At 34.9% G+C, this 22,538-nt stretch overlaps 1 protein-coding gene across 3 annotated transcripts in view; it reads right to left on the reverse strand.

The window, feature by feature from the left end:
• LOC125074933 (copper-transporting ATPase 1) overlaps nt 1–22,538 on the reverse strand; it is a 74,823-nt gene that overhangs the window by 48,190 nt on the left and 4,095 nt on the right. For 2 of the 3 annotated variants that reach the window (XM_047686415.1, XM_047686417.1), the window contains exon 3: nt 21,799–21,835. In XM_047686415.1, coding sequence (XP_047542371.1) covers nt 21,799–21,835 — 37 coding nt within the window. Of the gene's footprint in view, nt 1–7,305; nt 7,489–21,798; nt 21,836–22,538 lie in introns of those variants that run through there. The other variant, XM_047686416.1, reaches the window with a different exon arrangement.

The raw sequence follows: 22,538 nt of genomic DNA on the forward strand, positions 1-22,538 counted from the left end.
TTTGAAGTTTTGTCATGTGAAACGCTATTCTCGAATAAAAATCTTATCTTTCAGCATCTTATCCAAATACCGTAACTTATCTTGCACGATTGCGCATCCCATGAAGTGATTGCAATATCGCGTGCCCCGATAAATTTCGTATATGACAAATACGATACCGACGAGGTGATGAGTACTGGTGAAGAGGGCACAAAACGGCAACTGCCAAGGGTTGGTGACACATGGCAGAATTTCGATAAAATTAGACACATGCAGGTTTCCTCGTGATTTTTTCATTCGCCGCCGAGCACGAGATGAATTATAAACACAAAAATAATCACATGAAAATTCAGTGGTGTTTACCTGAACCAGCAATCATTGGTTAAGACGCATTCGTTCTAACCACTGGGCAAACTCGGCTCAAATCTACATACTTGTGTTACTTCACTAACTATTATAAATGTAGGTTATTTAAATCACTTTCAACAAGTTACCATTTCCGGATCCGAAGGCCGCACACAAATTCCGAATTCAACGTAACAACGAATCGAAATATTTAATTACTTACGTAACTTAATCGGTAAATAGCAACTGCTTAGTTTCTTGTTATTCTTAATAGAGTCTTAATTCAAAACCGGCGGCAATTTCTTGAAAGCTGAGAAAGCCCAGTGCTTATAACCGATGTTTGCGGGTTCCAAGCCTAGCGTCTCTGAATTTTCATGTGCTTAATTTGTGTTTGTAATTCATCTTGTGCTAGATGACAAAGGAGAACATATGGAAACCTGCTTGTCTTATTTTCCATTGGAGCAGCGTGGGATCAATATTCCCCTCAAAGGCAGAGGAGTCTTTAGCCCAGGAGTGGGTACATTTACAGGCAGTTTTTTCTTTTCTTTTTACTCTTATAATTTTTTTCGTTAAATTGATCTTGTGACCGGACGATGTAAAAGTGCTCACAAGTGACCACTTTAAGGTACATTTCGATTTCGTTTTGATGAATTTCTCAAGAAGTTAGTTTAGCACTTAGGGCTTTTACTGAAATTCTTTTTAAGTATATAAATTTATTAATTTAACTGTGATTTCAAACGAATTCAAGGCTGTCTGTTGATCAGTTGTTACTTCTGCAAATATTCAGTCAATGCGCCACCAACAATGGGTCCGAAAGTGAGATAAGTCTCTTGTGTCTGTTATTAAGACGTCACACTTACTATGCAAACAGAACCGCTGAACCCAGGGTACAAAAAACCAGCGTGTTGGCGGGTGCCTCACCGATATAAAGAAGTCTTGGACCTTCTGTAAAGGTCACTAATAATCCTTTTTTGGGAGGAGAGAAGATCACCAGAACACTTCTCACTCTGGCACTTGTTATTCTTAAAATGAGGGTTGTTCCAACCAGACAAAATACAAGTTTACTTGAATTTAGAATAACTAACTGTGGATTGCTAGACGAGGTTGCACTAAATCAAAAAACGATAACTCATTCTTTGTCAACGTAAGGCCACGACCAGAAACGGGTTGCTAGGTCATTCTAAACATGTTTGGATTGCAATCGTCATTTCTGAGACCAGTTTCATGTACTATTCGTGTGTTTTGCGGCCGTTTTCATCTTTCTTATGAATGAGTGACAAATGCTGCATCGTGTAGTTTTTTATGTAAGCCAGTCTGCATAGGTACCATCATCTCCGTCACGGTAGCATGCGAAAGCGATCCCGTGGCGCCCGCTGAAAAGAAGAGAGGGTACCGCTAGTTTTTTTAGTGGGTATTCCGGATTACTTGGCGCAGTCCTGGGCACCGGCGAGTACTGCACCCCCCCCCCTTTACGTAGGGGAAACGCGAAATGCGTTTTTCTAGCTTTTTAGTGGGTATTCCGGTGTACTTGGCGCAGTCCTGGGCACCGGCGAGTCCTGCACCCCCCCCCCCCTTTACGTAGGGGAAACGCGAAATACGTTTTTCCAGCGAGTCAGAAAGTAACTAATAATTAATCTTAGATTTTTTATCTTAATAGGATATAGTATTGTTGTATTCCGGTTTGAAGTGTGAGTGAGCCTCTGTAAGTACAGGCACAAGGGACATAACTTAATTCCTAAGATGATATGATGGTGCATTGGCAACGTAAGACACGGTTAATATTATTTATTAGATATATATATTGTTGGAATAAACATGTGCGTGACGTCACACATATTCCCTTGTAAAAAGTAGGCGGTAGTTGTGCGGCGAACACGTTAAATCGCCACCGCTAGCAGGGTTAGGACGTTACTTCGTTATTATCGATATTACCTACCGTGTAGTATGATTATTGATGGTTATTCGTGTTGTAGATTAAATGTTTTACTTTTGTTGCAGATTAATTGTTGTTAACTTGATTGTTGATTAGTTGTTGTAAGCAATAATCTTTAATTGGCTAGCCTATTTGTTTTTTTTAAGTAATTCCTACTTCTGGTTCTAAAAATACATATTTCATACAGTGACAAAGTCTGTGGGCAGTGGCGACTCATCATCAGCTCCTTTACCAGGTAACCTGATTATTTTAAGGAAACAAAATTTAAAACGACGTACGTCGTATATATCTAAATGAAGTGCCATTTCTATCGTCTATTTATAGATTCTTTAGCGTACAGCGTGGGCGATCCACGCCGACGCTACGAGGAATTTAATATCGACTTCATGGGGGTGGATTCCAGGGCAACCGAGCTGTTGATATTCATTATGAAATACTCATACCATCAGTAAGAGCACATTAAATGAATTTCATCAATTCTCATAATCAATCGAAATAAAATATTCAAATAATCACATATAAAAACTCATTTATCGTCATACCTAGATTATATGTAGTGATTATCAAGCTCCTTCGTTATATTTAACCAGCTACCCGCCCCGGGTTCAGTATATTAATAAAGAAAATGATAAGATATAAATGTTATATACATTAAAACCCTAAACTCAAGAATAATTAAACTTTCTATGAGAAAAAAGTGAATTTGGATCGTTAATTTCGGAAATTTAACTTTTTCCTAGTCTATATCTTTAAATAGTATAAAACAAAGTCGCTTTCTCTGTCCCTATGTCCCTTTGTATGCTTAAATCTTTAAAACTACGCAACGGATTTTGATGCAGTTTTTTTTAATAGATGGAGTGATTCGAGAGGAAGGTTTTTGTATATAATACATGGACAATATAGTTAAGTAACACTGATAATTTTAAGAGTTTCTAATGTGATGTCGTTAATTTATACATTTTTTTGCTTACATTGTAAACGCTGGCCCTGAACCCTACGAGATAGATGAAAATAATGTACTTCAGTATTGTACACCTTAAAACGGTCTTCAAAAAAGTCCGCGGTGGTATATGTCTCTTAGGGATTACCCACATTGCAGCCGTGCGAAGCCGGGGCGGGTCGCTAGTATATGTATATAAAAGCGAAATACCGCTCACTGATTATTCACGTAATCTCAGAAACTATAACACTAACAAACTTGAAATTTAAAATATAGCAAATAGGTTCCTTATAGGTGTAGACATCCGCTAAGAACGGACATTACGAAACTTCACCGCTAAGGGGGTAAAACGGGGGATTGGAAATATGTGTTTAATAAATTTCGCGCACGAAAAGTCGCAGATTCAGCTATTGTATTGGTATATATTTTTATGGAATAGGTGGCAAACGAGCAAGAGACTCATCTGATGGAAAGTGACTACCACCGCCCTAAGACATGTGCAACACCAGGGGACTTGGAAGTGCGTTGTCAGTTTTTAACGAATGTAAAAGTGATAGACACGGATATATTGTTGTTTGACGGTAGAATACGTGATGATTGGTCGGAGCTGTGGACTTGTAGAAATTCAAGCAACAAGTGTTAGAAATACTTATTTCTGCAGTTATATTTAAATGTTCTTGATTGTAGGACTTTATGCATGATACCATCCACTCATACATATATTCTACTATTTCTATTCTAGTATTGTTGTGTTCCGGTTTGAAGGGTGAGTAAGCCAGCGTAACTAAAGGCACAAGGGACATAACATCTTAGTTCCCAAGGTTGGTGGCGCATTGGCCATGTAAGGAATGGTTAATATTTCTTACAGCGCCATTGTCTATGGGCGGTGTTGACTACTCACCATCAAGTAGCCCATATTTTCGTCAGACAACCTATACAATAAAAAAAGTATTATTATTACACATTTAATAAACTCATATTTTGTTATTGTATACGATTTCATAAAAATAAATGTTATCGATATCAGATCGTCATTCGTATGGCTTTAAAAATTAATCTAAGAAAAATGGCGGTCACCGATTTAATGTAAGTAGACGATTTTTAATAATTTTGATTTCATTTCAACCTCAGGATTTTTACAAAAATTAAACATTTTTACAGGAATTAAACAAATAATAAAAAAAAACCGGATGCGTCTCGTGACGACAGAAGTGATAAATTAAACTATCCGAAATACGGCTAGCGCTGTGGGTTAGAGCGAGAGAGGAGCCTGGCTACCGCTGCCACATACGTGAGAGAAAGGGAAGCCAGACTGACACCGTAACGCGTTACGTAACGAAGCTGTTTACCCTCCCGTAAGAAGTTATCACTTAAAAAATATTCTGTTTACTGGTGTGTATTACATTACATACATTACATTAACAGCCTGTAAATTTCCCACTGCTGGGCTAAGGCCTCCCCTCCCTTCGAGGAGAAAGTTTGGATCATATTCCACCACGCTGCTCCAACGCACGTTGGTGGAATACACATGTGGCAGAATTTCGTTGAAATTAGACACATGCAGGTTTCCTCACGATGTTTTCCTTCACCGCCGAGCACGAGATGAATTATAAACACAAATTAAGCACCTGAAAATTCAATGGTGCTTGCCTGGGTTTGAACCAGAAATCATCGGTGGGCCATCTCAGCTCGATACAAGCTGGTGTGTATTACAAGTAAGCAATATCGTACACAAAACCTATCAAAGTAATTCGTTATTTTCATTACATAACCTAATTATATTATATACGCTATCTTAACATACAGATCATCAATAAACATGTGTCCGTATCTACCGTGTCGTGTGATGATTAAGCTCGTGTTAATATTAATTGATAACATTGTTAATTTTTGATAACTTTTGATTACAAAAAAAATATATATATATATTACAAGAAAAGTCGCATAATTTTATATAATTGATATCGTGATCGACTTGTGCCACGGTGTCCATTATCTAAGAAGATCAGCCATTTGCACAGGATATAAAATCATGCACATGTTTGCGTAAATACATCACACCCTTTCAACAGCTTAAGGAGAGATTTTCAAACAGCAGCAGCAAAAGCACAGCTGATTTTGCGCAAAGTCCGTGGCAGCACCATCAGCATTCTAAGCATGAACGCCAGCACTGTTATGCAATCTCTAACGGAATGGCGCAGCAATTATCATAAACATTGTATCATTTTAGTTTTATTTAATGTTTTAACACTTGGGTAAGAAAAAGGGTATATACACCAAAATAAATGATTAATTTTTTAATAAGCTCAAAGGGCTCCTTTGAGCTTAATAAAAAATGAATAGCCTATTGTTTAAAAGTCATCCCTCTAAAGTGGGAAATTGGGGATAAAGGTTACGCTATTTTACGCTAAGTTTTATAAGCGAGTTCAGCTAGTAAATACGTTAAAAGATATATCACTTTCCAATAGCAACAAGTACATAGAGTATCTTATCTCTGCCAATCATATTTCGACTATAATATTCGCTTTTCAATTAGATAACCTCTCTGTTTTTAAATCCTATTACGAAAGATTAAATTTTGATTACAATAAAAATCTGCGGAAAGCAAGAACGACTGAAGCGCCAAAATATTACTTTTGGGAAATGAGATTTATTGTTATAACTTTAAATATCACTTTCCAAGCAACCATTCGCATCCATCTTTAGGAACTAAGATGTTATGTCCTTTGTGCCTGTAGTTACCCTGGCTCATTCAAAATTACCAGGTGGTAAGGCTTTGTGCAGGCCTGGGTAGGTATCCCGTATCACCCACTAATCAGATATTCTTCTGCCAAACAGCAATAGTATATATTTCGTGTTCCGATTTTAAAAATAAGGGAGCCAGTGTAACTGCAGCCACAAGGGACATAGAATTTTAGATGAAAAAGTTGGTGGTGCATTGGCGGTGTATGGAATGTTTAATATTACATCACCAATGTTTATGAGCGGTGGTAGTGACTTACCATCTGGTAGCCCATTTACTCATCTACCTAACGAGATAAAATCTAAAATCGTAACCCTATTCGCTTCGTATGTCCGTAGTCGAATAATAAATATAAAACACTTAACATTACACCAGTTTAATTGGATGATTCCGCCGATATTACGCTGTCATAATATTTACGACACAGATACTCAGTAATAATGAAAAGAAAAAGCCGTCAATAAAGCTCTATCTTTAGATAACCGATCGTTATAGTAAGTAACTGCGTATCGGGGCCCGACTTTGACCGAACAGTTTTTTTTTGTTTTTACAATTTTCTGTAGAACCCTAATGATTTTTGCAAAAAACGGTTCAGCAGATTTATTATCCGGAAAAACAGACCGACGAAAATTTAAAAATTAGAGCTTTTCTTTAAAATATTATATAAAAAACCAAATATCCTGATGGTAAGCTATCACCATCACCCATAGAAATGACGCTATGAGAAATATAAACCATTCCTTACATCGTCAATACGGCACCAAGCTTAGGAACTGATATGTTATGTCTCTTGTGTGTGTAGTTAAAGTAAAAGCCGAAAATACATCACAACCTGCTTACACGTGCTTATTGATAGTCAAAAATCTATAAACAGTTATACTGGCTCACTCACCCTTCAAACCAGAACAGAAGATACTAAGTATTGCTATTAGAATAACTGATGAGTGTGTGGTGGACCCAGACGGACACACAAAGCCCTACAAACAGACACTTAAAAAATGTAAACTATACAAAAGAAGCTGCCCCAGAACTGGAGGGTATGATCCCACCATGACTGCTCTAAGTTAAAAGAGACATAACTTGAAAATTGCCAATAAAAAAAAAGCCAACGTTTTTGAGGAGCTGAATAAAATTGTAATTCTTTCTCCGGATCCTCTCAGGTCAGGTTTTCTTTTCCGAACCGATAGTTGAGTTTAACTTGCCAATCAATAAGTTTAATGCTTCTGTATTGAATAAAGGAATTAGATAACGGATCAACACGTATTAAAGAGAAAAAGAAAACTGGAAAGAGCACGATAGGAGAAGTCCAAGATACAACCCCCCCCCCCCCATCTTACTAAAAACTTGAAGATAACCAACACTCACCCATTATCCTCGTCCTCCAGCAGCCGGTACTTCACATTTCTTGACAGCATTTTGTTTAAACTCGGACGTCACTTCAACTCTCCATATTTACACTTGTGAACACTTCACTTAGTACAATAGTATGTCTCATTCACTTTAAACTATATTTAAATTTATATACTATTTACATTCTGTTCTTGTTGTAGTTATAAAAAAAGAAGCCTATATTCTTTCGCACCTAAACTCATCAAATTCAGTTGATATAAGTAGTGTTAATACTATAAATTTAAATAGTGGATTAAAAATATTACACTGGCTCACTAAGGACGGAGCATTTCAACGCATACAGATTCAGCAATTAAAATTTATGAGTATGTATGATTTAGTTTTAATTTTTGAACCATTTTTATTTAAATCAGCGTGTAACGAAGGGGCTGACATATGTCAGTCAGATGTATAAAGGGCCCTCTATATATAGCCTATATAGGCTGTATATAGAGGAAAAAAAACAATTTGCGTAACTCAATATTCCTTTTAACAATTTTCCTTTCTTAAATCCGACAAGTCAAATCAAACCTACCAAAATATAACACATAACACAATCCTAAACTATTAAACAATACACATATAATTCCAAAATCACACAACGAAACTTTAAAAGTAACGAATTTTCAATAATTAAATACTAAAAAAAAAAAAAGAAAAATATTAATTTCACGGACACGGTTGAACATCGTCGCGCACAACTACGATATGTGAATTCTTATCTCAGAAACATAAGGCTAACCACAGACGAGTAGATAATTAAATATAAATATATTCATATAACACTAGCGACTCGCCTCGGTTTCGCACGGGTGCAACTTATTAATAAAGAAAATTTTATGATGTAAATATAATTTGTACTATATATAGAAATCAGGATTAATGTATTTTTCTACCAGTGAAAAACATTTTACACATACACTACATACACATATACATACACTAGCATTACATAATCTAGCTGCCTCTCCCGATTTTGTACGGAAGAACTAAGAATATGTTTTTTTTTATGATATCGATTGGCAGATGACCAAATGGGCCACCATCATCCATAGACAATGGACTGTAAGAAATATAAACCATCATTTCTTACATCGCCAATGCTCCACTGACCCTGGGAACTAAGATGTTACGTCCCCAGTGCCTGTAGTTACACTGGCTCACTCACCCTTCAAACCGAAACACAATACAGAGTATTGCTGTTTGTATTGTAACACAAAAAAGTATTTACTGGTCCAATTTACAGAGGTACAGTCGAATATTAGATATATTATTCGTTTGACAATGTTTCAAATTTAACGTTTGAACATTGCGATTTCAGTAAGCAAGTAAAACTGATTACTTAAACACTCGGTTTTATAAATATTGAGCACGATGATATATTATTCTAAAACAATAAAAAATTAGAAAATCTGATATAAAAGTTTAGTATTTTTTGTATCATACAAAGTTCTTCAAATCGTGTATCGATTTCCTTAAAAATATCACGTAAAGCCTCAAAAATCACATTTAATATCGTTCATGCTAAATAAAATTTTATTACGAATAGACGCGATCAAGTTTTTCAAAATGCTTCGTCTGTAGGCACCTTTACCATAGATAACAAATACTTCACAGATAGGGTCGCGTGAAACCGTGCGCAAAGATTTATAGCACACTCATTCATAGATAAATATTGTTTACTAACCCACAATGTACAGCAAAATATTCATACGAACTCGTCAAAGACTTTACCTAAAGAAAAGATTTTTGGCTGAGTTATCGCCCATTAAAAACGAGCAATACGGTACATCTTCGTGTGACGTCACGGGGATCGCGAGCTTGGATTCACGACTCGAGTAGGGGACAGTGTGGAATTGAGTCCAGTCTGAAAGTACCGTGCCTTAAGTTTCCGTAGGCTAAAGGAGGACATTCACGGTAGCATGCGAAAGCGATCCCGAGGTGGTTTTTAGTAGGTATTCCGGTGTTCCAGGGCGCACTCGGCGCCCAGGCCACCGGCGAGTCCCACATACCCCGAACCCGTGGTTGCTTTACTTTAAATAGTTTGTTAAGTGACAATTCAAAAGTGCCTGTAAAAGCCTACTTGAATAAAGATTTTTGACTTTGACCTTATATAATATCACCGAAGAGTTCAAAGCGAAGCCACGTGTTCGAGCTAGTCTTTAAAAGTGAAAGTCATTCATTACGCGTACGGAATCGCCTGCTCCGGTTACGGCGACGAGCGTTCACTTTGTGCTATAAAAGAAATCGCCTTAATGACAAAGTATTCAAGTAAATTCAATACCCAGTTTCTTGTCGGTTCATCTCGTTAGAATCTACATTGCAAGCCGTATAATTATGTTAATATACAAATATATATATATATAAATAGGTATATTATTAAATAATTTATTTCATTTTGAATTTAGATTGTTCATGTTCATGTTAATATATAATATTCAAGTAGGTTTCTGACACTTTTAAATCTATACTAATTTTATAAATGTGAAATGTCTATCCTTATATCTGCCTGTCACGCAATCACGCCCAATTACTGAACCGAATTTGATGATGTTTGGTATGAAGGAAGCTTGAACCCTAAGGAAGGACTATAGGCTACTCTTTTTTAGACCTGACCTGACGACCAACAATGTTTTTAATGTACTTAATTTGAATTAATGCTGTATTGCATAAAATCGCTTCGAAAATAAACCTTTATTTCTTGTAAAAAGTAAAGGGTAAAACATGGTAATTATGGGCTGTCGCTAAAAGATAGAGATGTATCACGATGTATACCATCGTGGACTTTATTGAAGACATAAGGTGTACAATACAGTAATACATTATTTAAACTATCTCGTAGGATTCAGCCAGCGTTTGCAATGTAAGCGCAAAAATGTGTTTATTTACGACATCACTTTATAAACCTCATCTATTAAAATAAACCGCATCAAAAAGATCTAAGCATACATTACATTACATTAGCAGCCTGTAAATTTCCCACTGCTGGGCTAAGACCACCTTTCCCGTTGGGGAGAAGGTTTGGAGCATATACCTGCTCCAATGCGGGTTTGTGGAAATGTACATAGGGACAGACAAACAGCGGGAAGCGACTGAGTTTTATACTACGTAGTAATTGTCTTTCTCCAGGACGAACGGAATCATTTGTGTATGCTGGATACATACAATTATCGAAACGAGTAAAATATTTAAATCATACCGACATTTGAGCCACGTGTTCCGGTTTTAAGGGTGAGTGAGCCAGTGTAACTACTACGAGACAGCTACCAAAGTTTGTACCACATTGACGATATAACAGATAGTGACATGGTGATCACCTACTACCACGTGGCGCGGCAGTCAAAAAGTTTACAATCCGTCGTTTATTATAAATTAGTAATATTTTGTAAATATCAAACAAACAATTCGAGAAACAATTGAATTATATTCAATTAGAATAACAATGTTATTATTGACAAGTATTGTCTCTGTTTGTTTATATTTATACATTAGTATCAACACAAACACTATCTATTTGATAGCTCGAATGTGTACAATATATCTATTCACACGCGTCCGCGTGCATTGGTGCGAGTGAGTGACGCTACGTGCCTACAGTGTATTAGTGTGCGTGTGACGTCTAAGAGTAGAGTCAGCAAAACAATACAAATTAGATGTTATTTCATTTTCATTTATTAATTCAGCTTGAATCTATCGATCTAGAGCGATAATTAAATTAATCTTTGAATACAGAAGATCTCTTTTTTGTGATGGTAAGTGGTCACCATCCGTTTGCATTTTAACATTTTTGCTACGTTTGCAGTGGTGACCATTAGAAAGAAAGAAAGAGAAAGAAATAATTTCATCACCAAAATTTAAAAAACAAAACAATCCACAATATATGTACTTACATAATATATATTATACTTATATATCATCTACAGACTTGATGTTACAAGTTTATCTTAAGTACAACTTATCTATATACAATGTTTATAAATAAACTCAAAAAAAAAATTACATTGTGTTAATAATATTTTTGCAAACACATTGAACCGCAAGTATTAGTTTGTTGAAAATAATTTCTAGAACAACAACATATTTATTAGGAATTCTACATGTCAAGGGGGAGAGGTGCTTTAGACTTCTTGGAAGGGAACACTGCCCGCGTTGTGAGGAAGCCGAAACGGAAACAATTGATTTGTAAACGGTCGCTAATAGAAGTATTTTAACGGACAAACATACATATATCTACATCCTATTCCAACCACAAGAGGTCAGAAGACAATTAAACAATATTTGACATCGAATCAATGCGTTATCATTGGTAAAGTTTGTATAATCTATATGACTACGGATTTACGAAAAAAAATTGTTTTGTACCTCGACGAAACTGTTAAACGGACTTTGAGAGTAAAATTATAGTGGATAAAAGTCGTTATGTCGGATATTGATGTATTATAAATGTTTCCGACACCGCAAAGTCAGTAAATCATTCTTGGGGCAAGGTATCCGTTTCTATAATAAAATTCCGCAGACATTTTTAACTTTGCCGTTTCATAGATTCAAATGATTTGTAAAAAATACATTGGTAAAGAAGGCATATTATTCGATACATGAGTATATACATGATAAAAAGCGTGTTTTGTTAGAGTACGGAACCCGGTTTTGTTGTAGTGCCAAACTAACCGACTAAACCAATATACACGTACTATATATCAGAAGGCGAAGCGCGTTACGGAGAAGGTTTTAGTGTATTTCATTATAAAGTAGCTTTGCTTTACAGTGTCAAAGGTAAATTTTATATTCTAGACTGTAAATACGATACAAAAGTACCTACATGTCGCGAACTTCAAGGTCTACCTTGTACTATATTAGATTAAAGACATCAGTTAGGCTATTCTGTTTAGGAGTTCGATACTCACCGCAGAACACGACTGTGAAATGTCTGAATTTGACATACGACAGTGACTTTAATAATTATAAAATGTACTAGATGTCGGCCACGTTCGCGTCTTAGAGGGTTGTCACGTGTTAGGCAAAAAAAGTAGCCAATGTCCTTCCTTGGAGTTCAAGTTTGGTTCACAGCAAATTTCATCAAATTCAGTTCATTGGTTTGGCTGTGAAAGAGCGACGTACAGACAGACAGAGTTACTTTCACATTTATAATATTAGTATAGCTTAGTATAGATAGGCTACACGTATCAAAGTGACGTATCACCGTAAGTGGATTGTCAACATTTCACGATTGAAATACGAAGTGAGCTCTCACAGAAGCTAATGGATATCGAAAGTGAAATAGTGGCATACAACAAAGAGTAATTAGTAAGTCCCCGTTCAAAGAATTTAATTATTAATTAATTTTAAATAAAGAATAATATTTTCAGTCTACATTTGCACAGCTGTGAGGTAGGTTTTTAATCCATGCATTACGTCAATAGTCAAAAATGCTTTTAAGGATAAATATTTGAGATATATTAACTTCATAATCAATCACGTGTGCATGTATGTCCGTGTATGAATGTTAACAGCAAAAATACATTAGTTAAAAACTTCCTTGTTTTTGACATGTGTGCGTAGAAGATCAAGTATGTGTGTGTGTGAATGCAGACTGTAAAACTTAAAAACTTTTTTTTTTTATTAAAATTAACAGTATATTCAAATTAATATTATAAATTCTAAAGTCAGTATGTTCATTTGTTACGCTTTAACTTTTTTTTATGTTTAAGGTGGCAAACGAGCAGGATCACCTGATGGTAAGTAACTACCACCGCCCATGGACATCTGCAACACCAGGGGGCTTGCAGGTGCGTTGCCAGCCTTTCAGGAAGCAGTACGCTCTTTTCTTGAAGGTTCCCAAGTCGTATCGGTTCGGAAAAACCGCCGGCGAAAACTGGTTTCACCGATGGTTTTCAACCGTTTCATAAAATTCTGTCTTTTTAAGGAATAGGTGGCAAACAAGCGACGGGCTCATTTGATGGAAGATGACTACAACCGCCCATGGACATGTAATACGAGGGGGGGGGACTTGAAAAATAAGTAATCCAGCATCTCTACGCAAAGCCTCAATCAGGTACACGTCGTAACGGATACAGAAATTATATGGGGTTCCTATTACATGAAACCACTACTCTTCACCCGGCGGAAACAATTTAAATGTAATGATGATGACGATGCACGACGATTTTTCACGATGTGCACATGTGGCAGAATCTCATAGAATTTAGACACATGCAGGTTTCGTCACGATGTTTTCCTTCACCGTCAAGCACGAGATGAATTATAAATACAAATTAAGCACATCAAAATTCAGTGGTGCTTGCCAGGGCTTAAGTCTGCAATGCGTGCGTTCTCACCACTGGGCCATCTCGGCTCAGTTGTGTACATACACTTCCAAACTGCGTCTGCGTCGTGCAACATATATATATATATATAAAGAACTTTTTTTTGACGCGATATCATTGGTCGAATTCTTGAATAATCTTTGATAAGCTTTATGGATACGCAAAAAATTGCGTTTTGTATAAAAGCGAAGTTGTTATCGGAAATTTGGAATGTCTTTGCTTTAAAAGATGACTTTAGAAAAGGCGTAGATTCTCAATTCACCTATTATATTTACTATATATATATTCTGTATGTATGACACTGAACTCCTTTTAAGTGACTGGGTCGTTTGATAATAATAATTGTATTTTTTGACTCGCTATATAGTTTAGATTGGCACTGCGGTTGGGTTCCAAGATATTATAAAATATTTAGACATACTTCGCCCTTACAAATTCGGGCACCTAGTATTACAAAATGCGAATGTTTTGTTGCACGTATGTTTGTTACTTAGTCACGCAAAATCGACTAAACCAGAATAAATATCTGAACAAAATTTGGCACAGAGATAGAAATTGGTTACGTTCGGGAATAACCTAATAATTGCACACATTTCCCCCCACTCTATACAATGCAATGCCGCAGCCGGAAGCTAGTATGTTAAATATCAGCGACGATTTCAGCATAGTCCCAAGGCCTTTCTTAATTACATTGGTATTCGACAATCTTTAGTTGTCGTTTAAAGCAAAATTTCACATTAAGGCAAAATATTTGCCCCCACTTGTACCATCTAATAGCAGGGGGGGGAGCGTCTTAGGGTTTAAGTACAAAAAGCAGCCTATTCCCTGTCCGGTTCGGAAAGAAACACCTTAGAGACTTGAGAAGAACCGTTGAACCCAGCGGATTTTTTTTAAATATGTCTTTTTTTTTCAAAAAACTGTATTTACTATGCAACTATTAATATTACAAATGACCTTGAGGCAAACGCATGAGACTTATGTCCCAAGTCCTCAGACTCCAGTGTGGTCTCACCTAAGAAGGCATTTGTTTAATATCCTTTAACACGCAAAGTTGCGTGACCGTTTTTTTGTGAATACATTGCAATTGAATACCTAAAAATTCTTGTTTGGATTCCTGTAAAGTATCATTGTCCAATCAAGTTTAAGAAATTACGAGATTTCGATTTCCATCCTAGGCATGATTATTCATGTTCCTAATTTAATAAGGATTCCTCACAAGCCGTCCTGTAGAAACCAGGGGGCCACCATTGTTTCTACTAACATAACAGCCGATACTATTCCGACCGAACTCCTACTATTTCTACAACAAAAATCAACCTTATATTGAACGTAACTGAGCGCCAATTTCACTGAACTAAATCGATTATAACACGATCCCGACCGAACTGCAACTGGATTGTAGAATATGAAAAAAAATTGAACGGTATATATCACGTTTCGATACGATTGCGACAAACTTTCAAATTTTTAATAGAATTGACGTCTGTATGTATCACACGTAAACGAACCCCATTATATAGAGCCTAGAGAGTCGTATATAGTCAGATTAATTCCTAGCCCTCTCTTGTAAAGGGTGGCTTAGCCCAATACTAAAACATGTACAGGCCGATGACATTTAATTTATATATATTTTTAACGTACATAAAATTATTGGCATGAGTCCGTTACCACTTTGAGAGAAACACTAAAATATGAACTAAATTTAAATTTGTTTAATATTGGTGCTTTTAATTCTATTCTTAGTAACCCTACGAATATTTCAGCAATTAATTAGTCATACTTTTTGATTAAATTTAGCGTGTAACGATGGGGCCGACATTTAGGCTGCTTATAAAGGCCCCTTAATAATACTAGAATTTAAAAAAAAAACATACATAAAAGAAATCCACCTAAAACTTTCCTATACAAATATTATAAAAAAAAAAAAGATTTTATTCAGGTCTAAGTTTACAGTACATATAAATAATCCTGTACTTGACTATGAAATCCTTATTGACTTTATACAGTCGACTAACCGGGATAACAAGTTAAGTACTTGTATTTATAATTTCTAGAACATTCTTTGGAAATTTTCAGTACATACTATTTGCAAGGATTGATCTTTATACATGTAGGTATACATAGTACTTTAGTGACAGCTTGGATGAGTGAGCCAGTGTAATTATAGAATCTAGTTATAAAATTTTAACTACTGATTGATTAATTGAAAAAACACACACACGCAAACTCTATACAAAATATAGCTTAGGAAAGCTAAAATATACTTAATTAGTCAGAATGTAATACTCAGGTCTTGCCATACTAAAATAATGGTAAAAAAAAAAATCTTTGACATCGATTGAATTTTCAAAAGACACTAGTTATAAATTTGGAAAAATTGAATTTTATTATCAATTAAAAGTTAAAGAAACTATATATTTCTAATTAATCATAATTTATTTCGAAATTGTATATATTTAAAAAAAAAATACTTAATATTTTTTTATATAATGGTGCTAGGTTTAATCCCGTTTACACTTTAAAAAAAAACTTTAACCATGAAATAAACTATAAACGACACACAGAATACATATTTATCACAAAGGCACAATTTTTAATCAAAACATCAATTACAAATAATTTTCCCGCGTAAAACAACTCGTAACTTTTTAATTTCACACGATATTAAGCGAAGACTTTCAATAGAAAGCCAAGTCGATGTCCGCTGTGGCGTAATCGCGAATTAAAACTGACTGACTTTGCCGAGTACCGACCGCTTGTGATGTAAAGTGATGTGCGCCATTTATCGATATCGATGAAATTCTCGATATATTTCTATCAATAATTTCGAATATTTTAAATAGAAAAACAACGTCGTTGTACTTTAGAATTATGAAAATTGGTTGATACATACGCAGGATTTAAATACTTTCATAAAATTACATAATTGATCTTTGCTTCCAACTTATATAAGTTAAACATGTTTTAATATTTTTTTGAATTAAAGTATTTTTTTTTTAAGATTGTGTTAAATTAATAGTATTCATAGTAGTCAATGTATTTTTATGCTGTGAAAGGACTTCTACAGACATTAAATAAAAAACAAACTAACCTATGATAAACTGAACAACCAATTTGAGAATGAACATTTCCACATTTAGTAGCTTTACAACGTCAGATATGAAACATAATCAATTAAGCTATCTTCAAGTGCTTAGTTAGTAGTTAGTAATAAGAGCTACTGTTAAATGTATTAGATAAATTATATATTAAGTATACGAAAAACACTTGTATGAAATGATTTTTAAATTTGTGGTTGTAGTGTTTTGGACGCGCCTGTTTGGGTAGGTAACAAACACTTAACTAATATCCGACCGACAAACAATAACACTAATTATTGCATACCGGACATAAATTAATCTTAGCTACCAAGGTTGATGATGTATTGGCGTTGTTAATATCTCTTATGACGCTAATGTCTATTGGCGATGGTGACCACTTACCTAGTATTTATTCGTCCACTTACCAACATTAGAAAATAAAACAATGTTACCTACCACTGTTGAGACAGACGGCAAAAAACAATATGGAATTATTCTGTATGTGAGTATTGCTTTTTTATTTTTACTCTAAACTATAAACAAAATCGATATGTTAGTATGTAACTAATGGAAAGAATGTGTTCTATTTATAGGCAAGTATCCTTTCATAGTTAATAAATGTGCTATTGATGAACCAGGGCGTCCGCTCTTCAATGATCGAAGGAATATAACTTGTTTCACACTATGAGGTGAAAACACATCTGCGAGAATTTCTTTCCTCACGATGTTTTCTATCACAGAGAGCACGAAAAAAAGTTATAAACATACATTAGATCGCGTTGTGCCGAAATGTCCCATTCCACAAATCACTAATAAAAGTTCAATGGATTTAAAACGTTTTTAGAAGTAAAATATTAATAATAAGAATAACGTTATAGTTTTATATATGTACTAGATACCCGTCCTGGTTATGCACGGGTGCATATTATTAATAAAGAAAATGATCTTATATAAACATAGTTCATACCCTATAATACTCTGTATACCTATACAATGTAGATTGCGACCAGTAAAAAATCATTAGTACAGAAGATTACTAAAACAACTATATACAACACACACTCTAATTCTTCTTATAAGTTATTCTCTTCCAGCCATTTACATATTAAATCTTTTAATCGTGCAAAAAATCTTACCCACCCCCAAAAAATATCGATAAAAAAAATCATCGAGGCTTGAACATCACTACATGTATTACGCAGCAATGAAACCACTTGAGATATCTACACGGCCTTATAAAGCAAGACATTTGATAATCGACTTACTGATAATAATAATAAAGTCCAAATTAATTTATTACTATCGTTTCGTATCGTACGATGCATTAAAACTATATTTATATAGGAGTCTTAGTATTATTGATATATGTTTTTATGGAACCGAGGTGGCCCAGTGGTTACAACACGTGATTATGGGTTCAAATCCAGGTAAGCACGACTGCATTGTCATGTGATTTATTATATTTATAATTCGGTAAACTTAATGAGTATTTTCACGTGAATTTCTGCACGTCTTTGATGAAAATCTCTATCTTAAGCACCGCACTTCCATTGTAAAAGAAGAGATACCTCAGTCCAGGGCGTTTAATGCATTTTACTTTTACGTTGTTTGTTAAAGCATTGTCTGACAAAATGATTTCTAAACAATACTTAGTATTTTTATGTGCTCGGCGGTGAAGGAAAACATCGCGAGGAAACCTGCATGTGTCTAATTTCAACGAGATTCTGCCACATGTGTATTCCGCCAACCCGCATTGGAGCAGCGTGGTGGAATATGCTCCAAACCTTCTCCTCAAAGGGAGAGGAGGCCTTTAGCCCAGCAGTGGGAAAATTTACAGGCTGCTAATGCTAAAAAAAATGCTAATGGTTCGTTTCGCCCGCGAAACTTTTGTTTGTTTGTTCAACGGATTGTTTATTGATTTCGATACCTATGACGGGTTTTGTTTTAATATCATTTCATTGTAAACTGCAAGTCAGTCATCTATGTACATATGGCGCCAAAACTCTTGGCTTTAAAACATCTTCACCGCTTATTTAAAGTTAAATATTTTTTTATTGCAATACAAAACAAAGAATAACGTACGTCGTTGTAAGTTCGCACGTATTTCAGTTTTTTTTTTTTTAGTACAGTCATACAAAAGGCCGCTCTAAACAGCCAGTAACTTTATTCCGCTGTCTAAAATTAATTAATTCTTGCATCGTACCAATTTATTAAATTTGAATCAAGAGTCCTCTTTAATTTTCCGCACATCTACGGCTGGAGCTCTTCAAAATGAGACCATAACTAATTTTTCATGTGCAGCCATCGTCCCATAATCACTGGGACAAAAATCGGCTTACGCTATTAATGTTTTAGTTAAAGTCTTTTATGACGAATAATTTCATCACAGATTATTTGCATTTCCTTTAAGACACGCGTTACACAATGTTCTCAAAGTTTACTTCTAATTCTTAATATTTACAACCGTGGATCTTTTGGGGGCGTGATTACCCAAAATCAAAATATACTTAATTCAAGTAGGCTTTTTACAAGCACTTTTTAATCGTCATTTAACAAACTATTCATAGTAAAGCTACCACCGGTTCGGAATGTAGATTCTACCGAGAAGAACCGGCATGAAACTCATTGATGATTTATTTGATTGATGTTTAAGCTAAGTTTCTAAATGTCAGTATGTATGTATATATAATCTATTTAAAAAATAAGAGGAAAAAAGCCAAATAACATTTGACAGCAAACTGACGCGATATCATTGGTCGAGAGCTTGATTAATCTATGATATACACTACAGCTGTGCGAAAAAATTGTGTTTTTGGCGTCGCCGAAACTGTTATCGGAATTTTGGAAGTAAAATTAAAGTGAAAATAAGTAGTTAAATATAATAGTGTTGTATTATAAATAAAGATATGTTAATCATAAACTCTTAATAGTGCAAATCGCATGAAATACGTAAATCTAAGGTTTGTTTATCTTTTTTCCTACTTCCATTGGAATAGGCCATATGCGAATCATCTCCAAATTATTTGTATTCTATAAATGAATATTTCTAATTGGTTACAATAACGAGCATTCCCTAAGAAGAAGGACGAGTCTAGGTTTAAGAGAATATTAGTAATAACTTAAAAATATATTCGAGAAGAGATAAGAATACATAATAAGGATATAAATTCTTTAAAAAACAATCCATGTAAACAATGCATGAAAACGGTTGCGTAACTTTTGTTGTACGTATAAAAAATACCTAATTAATATATTTTTGGAAAACGAAATTGTATGGGAAAATATTTTCTGAATCGCGCTATCGTCTTGTTCGCCGCAATATATAAAGGGCTTTGACATTGCTATTATAGAGGCCCCACGTCCGGTTACGCTGTAAGGGCTATTAGGGCAAAGAACAAATCGACAAACAGACGCAATTTTTTTTTATAGAGAATTGGGTTCTCTACTACGTACTAAGTCGAGGACGTAGGCGTACCCAGGATGGACGCCACTCAGAGCCCAAGAGGGCTCTAATTTAAAGGCAAAGTCGAAGCGCTTTCGATGAGTGTTCCTCTCATGTGTGACATTATATTCTCCTCGTAGACCCTCGTTAGACGTCATTTTGAACCCGTGATGGCTCAAAATTCAAACCAAAGTCTTAATCACCCAGTGACGCTGTAAAGGCCTTTAGGGCCTGGGGTCAACAGCATTTACACAATATGAATAAATAAATATACAGCACAGTGTTTTCAACGTATTCTTTTAATTTCAATGGCTACGTCGCGGTAACAAGTGACAACTGCCAACCGGAAGTGGCTTTTGGATCGCGAGTGTACGGTAATGTTGTTTCTTTATCTACTTGATATGACCCACAATTAATTTACGTTTACATAACGACGATTCGCTTGTTGATAATAATGTTAATTTAATGTAAATACGTTGATACACATACTTATTAATCAGTCCTCAATGAATGTTGCCAGGAAGAAAACGCCGCTCTAGCGGTAAGGTCGATTATTATTGAATCTCATACGACTTTTATAATTTTTAATTTCCTAGGATTCTTGATTGCAATTTACTAAATTGTTACGATTGAACTTAGAATTAATTTAAGAGAGCAGAAAGAAGTTACCGGCCGGTTAGAGAGCGGTACTACGTCTGTATAAGAAAAAAAAAATGAAAAACGTAAACCAAATTAAAGTAAATTGTCAAACTCCAATTCTAACTGAACCAATGTATACTAATTGATATTAGAAATTCAATTGAAAAGAGGTTTCATCACTTTGGCGCCAAATGTGGACGAGTGACTTGCAGTTTACAATGAAATTAAATCAAAACAAAACCTGTCTAAGGCTTCGAAATTCCTAAAAAATATTTTGAATATACGCAAAGATTCGAGGGAGACCCACTAGTTTCTCTAATTCTTTGTTCTTTTTGTCTTGTCTTGTGTTATATTTGGTTATTTTAGAAGAAGATTCTTATGACAGAAAAAAACTAAGAAAGAACTAAAATAGAATTTTCTTCAATTCAATTCAATTCTTGGTTTAATGGCTTTTAGTTGTGTCTTGGTTTAGTGGCATTAAATGTTCTTACATAATCTCGGCCCATTTGACATAAATGTCAATTCTTTGACAGTTGACAAATGACAGAACTGTCAGGGCATTAAATTTTCTTATATAACCTCGTGGCATTTGACATAAGTGTCAATTCTTTGTCAGTTAACAATTGACAGAACTGCAAGTATCGTTGAATGCTATTGCATCGCTCGGAATTACATTGATAAATTAATTTATCAATTCTTACACTTGCGATAAATAAATCGCAAGGGCAATTATTAAGTGTTTGTGGCATAAATCTTAGAAAATAAATGTTTTCAAATGGCCTGTTGTATATCGTCTTCCCTTGTCGAATCGAAACAATTCATATACGCGCCAGAAAAAAAACTAAGAATATCGATTACCATAAAGCATTAAAATAATGAATAATACATTTATGGTTTTTTTTTTTTAAATTAATTATACCAATTCGAATGTCAAAGGACAACGTCTGTCGGGTCTATCAGTCAATAAATAAATATAAGAACTTACTGAGGTTTTTCCTTGTCCAGAATTTCTGTCGTTTCGCCTGTAATTTAAAAAAAATATATATTAACATACAAAAATTAATAAAATACATCATTTTTTATTTCCGCCACGAGGGCAATATCAACGCGGGATTAGTAATAACTCAAAAGTTATATTTAATAAATCTATGTAACTGACTGTCTGAAAGGAGTGACTACTGAGTTTTTAGACAGTAATTAATTTAGTCATATAAAATTACGACCGGTCAAAATGTACTTTGTACAAGTAGACTCTTACTTACATTTTGATTTGTATATTGAATCTGTATATGACAGACAATACATAAAGATAGATAGATTATATTATTATGTAATTAGTGCACGTGTGTGCGCCTATTCACACACAGACACACTCTAGTCCAATGAGATGTTGCGGTACAAAAGACATTGAGAGCAGCACGACATTTCCGTAATTTAGAGTAAGATTACCACGACAAACTTCCTCACAGCTGATACTGTTAATACCTTATGAATATCTTTAACTTTTAATCGGCGCGAAATAGTTATCTGGGACACTTTTGCTACTCTTTTTGGGTTCCGTACCCAAAGGGTAAAATGGGCCCTGTTACTAAGACTCCGCTGTCCGTCCGTCCGTCAATCTGATATCTCATGAAACATGATAGCTAATCGGAATAAAATAAATATATAAGTGGAGCTCACATACAATTGATTCTTTTGCTGTTTCATAGACAATGGTACGGAACC

Source organism: Vanessa atalanta, chromosome 29 (assembly GCF_905147765.1).
Source record: "Vanessa atalanta chromosome 29, ilVanAtal1.2, whole genome shotgun sequence".
In the NCBI taxonomy this organism is placed as follows: domain Eukaryota; kingdom Metazoa; phylum Arthropoda; class Insecta; order Lepidoptera; family Nymphalidae; genus Vanessa; species Vanessa atalanta.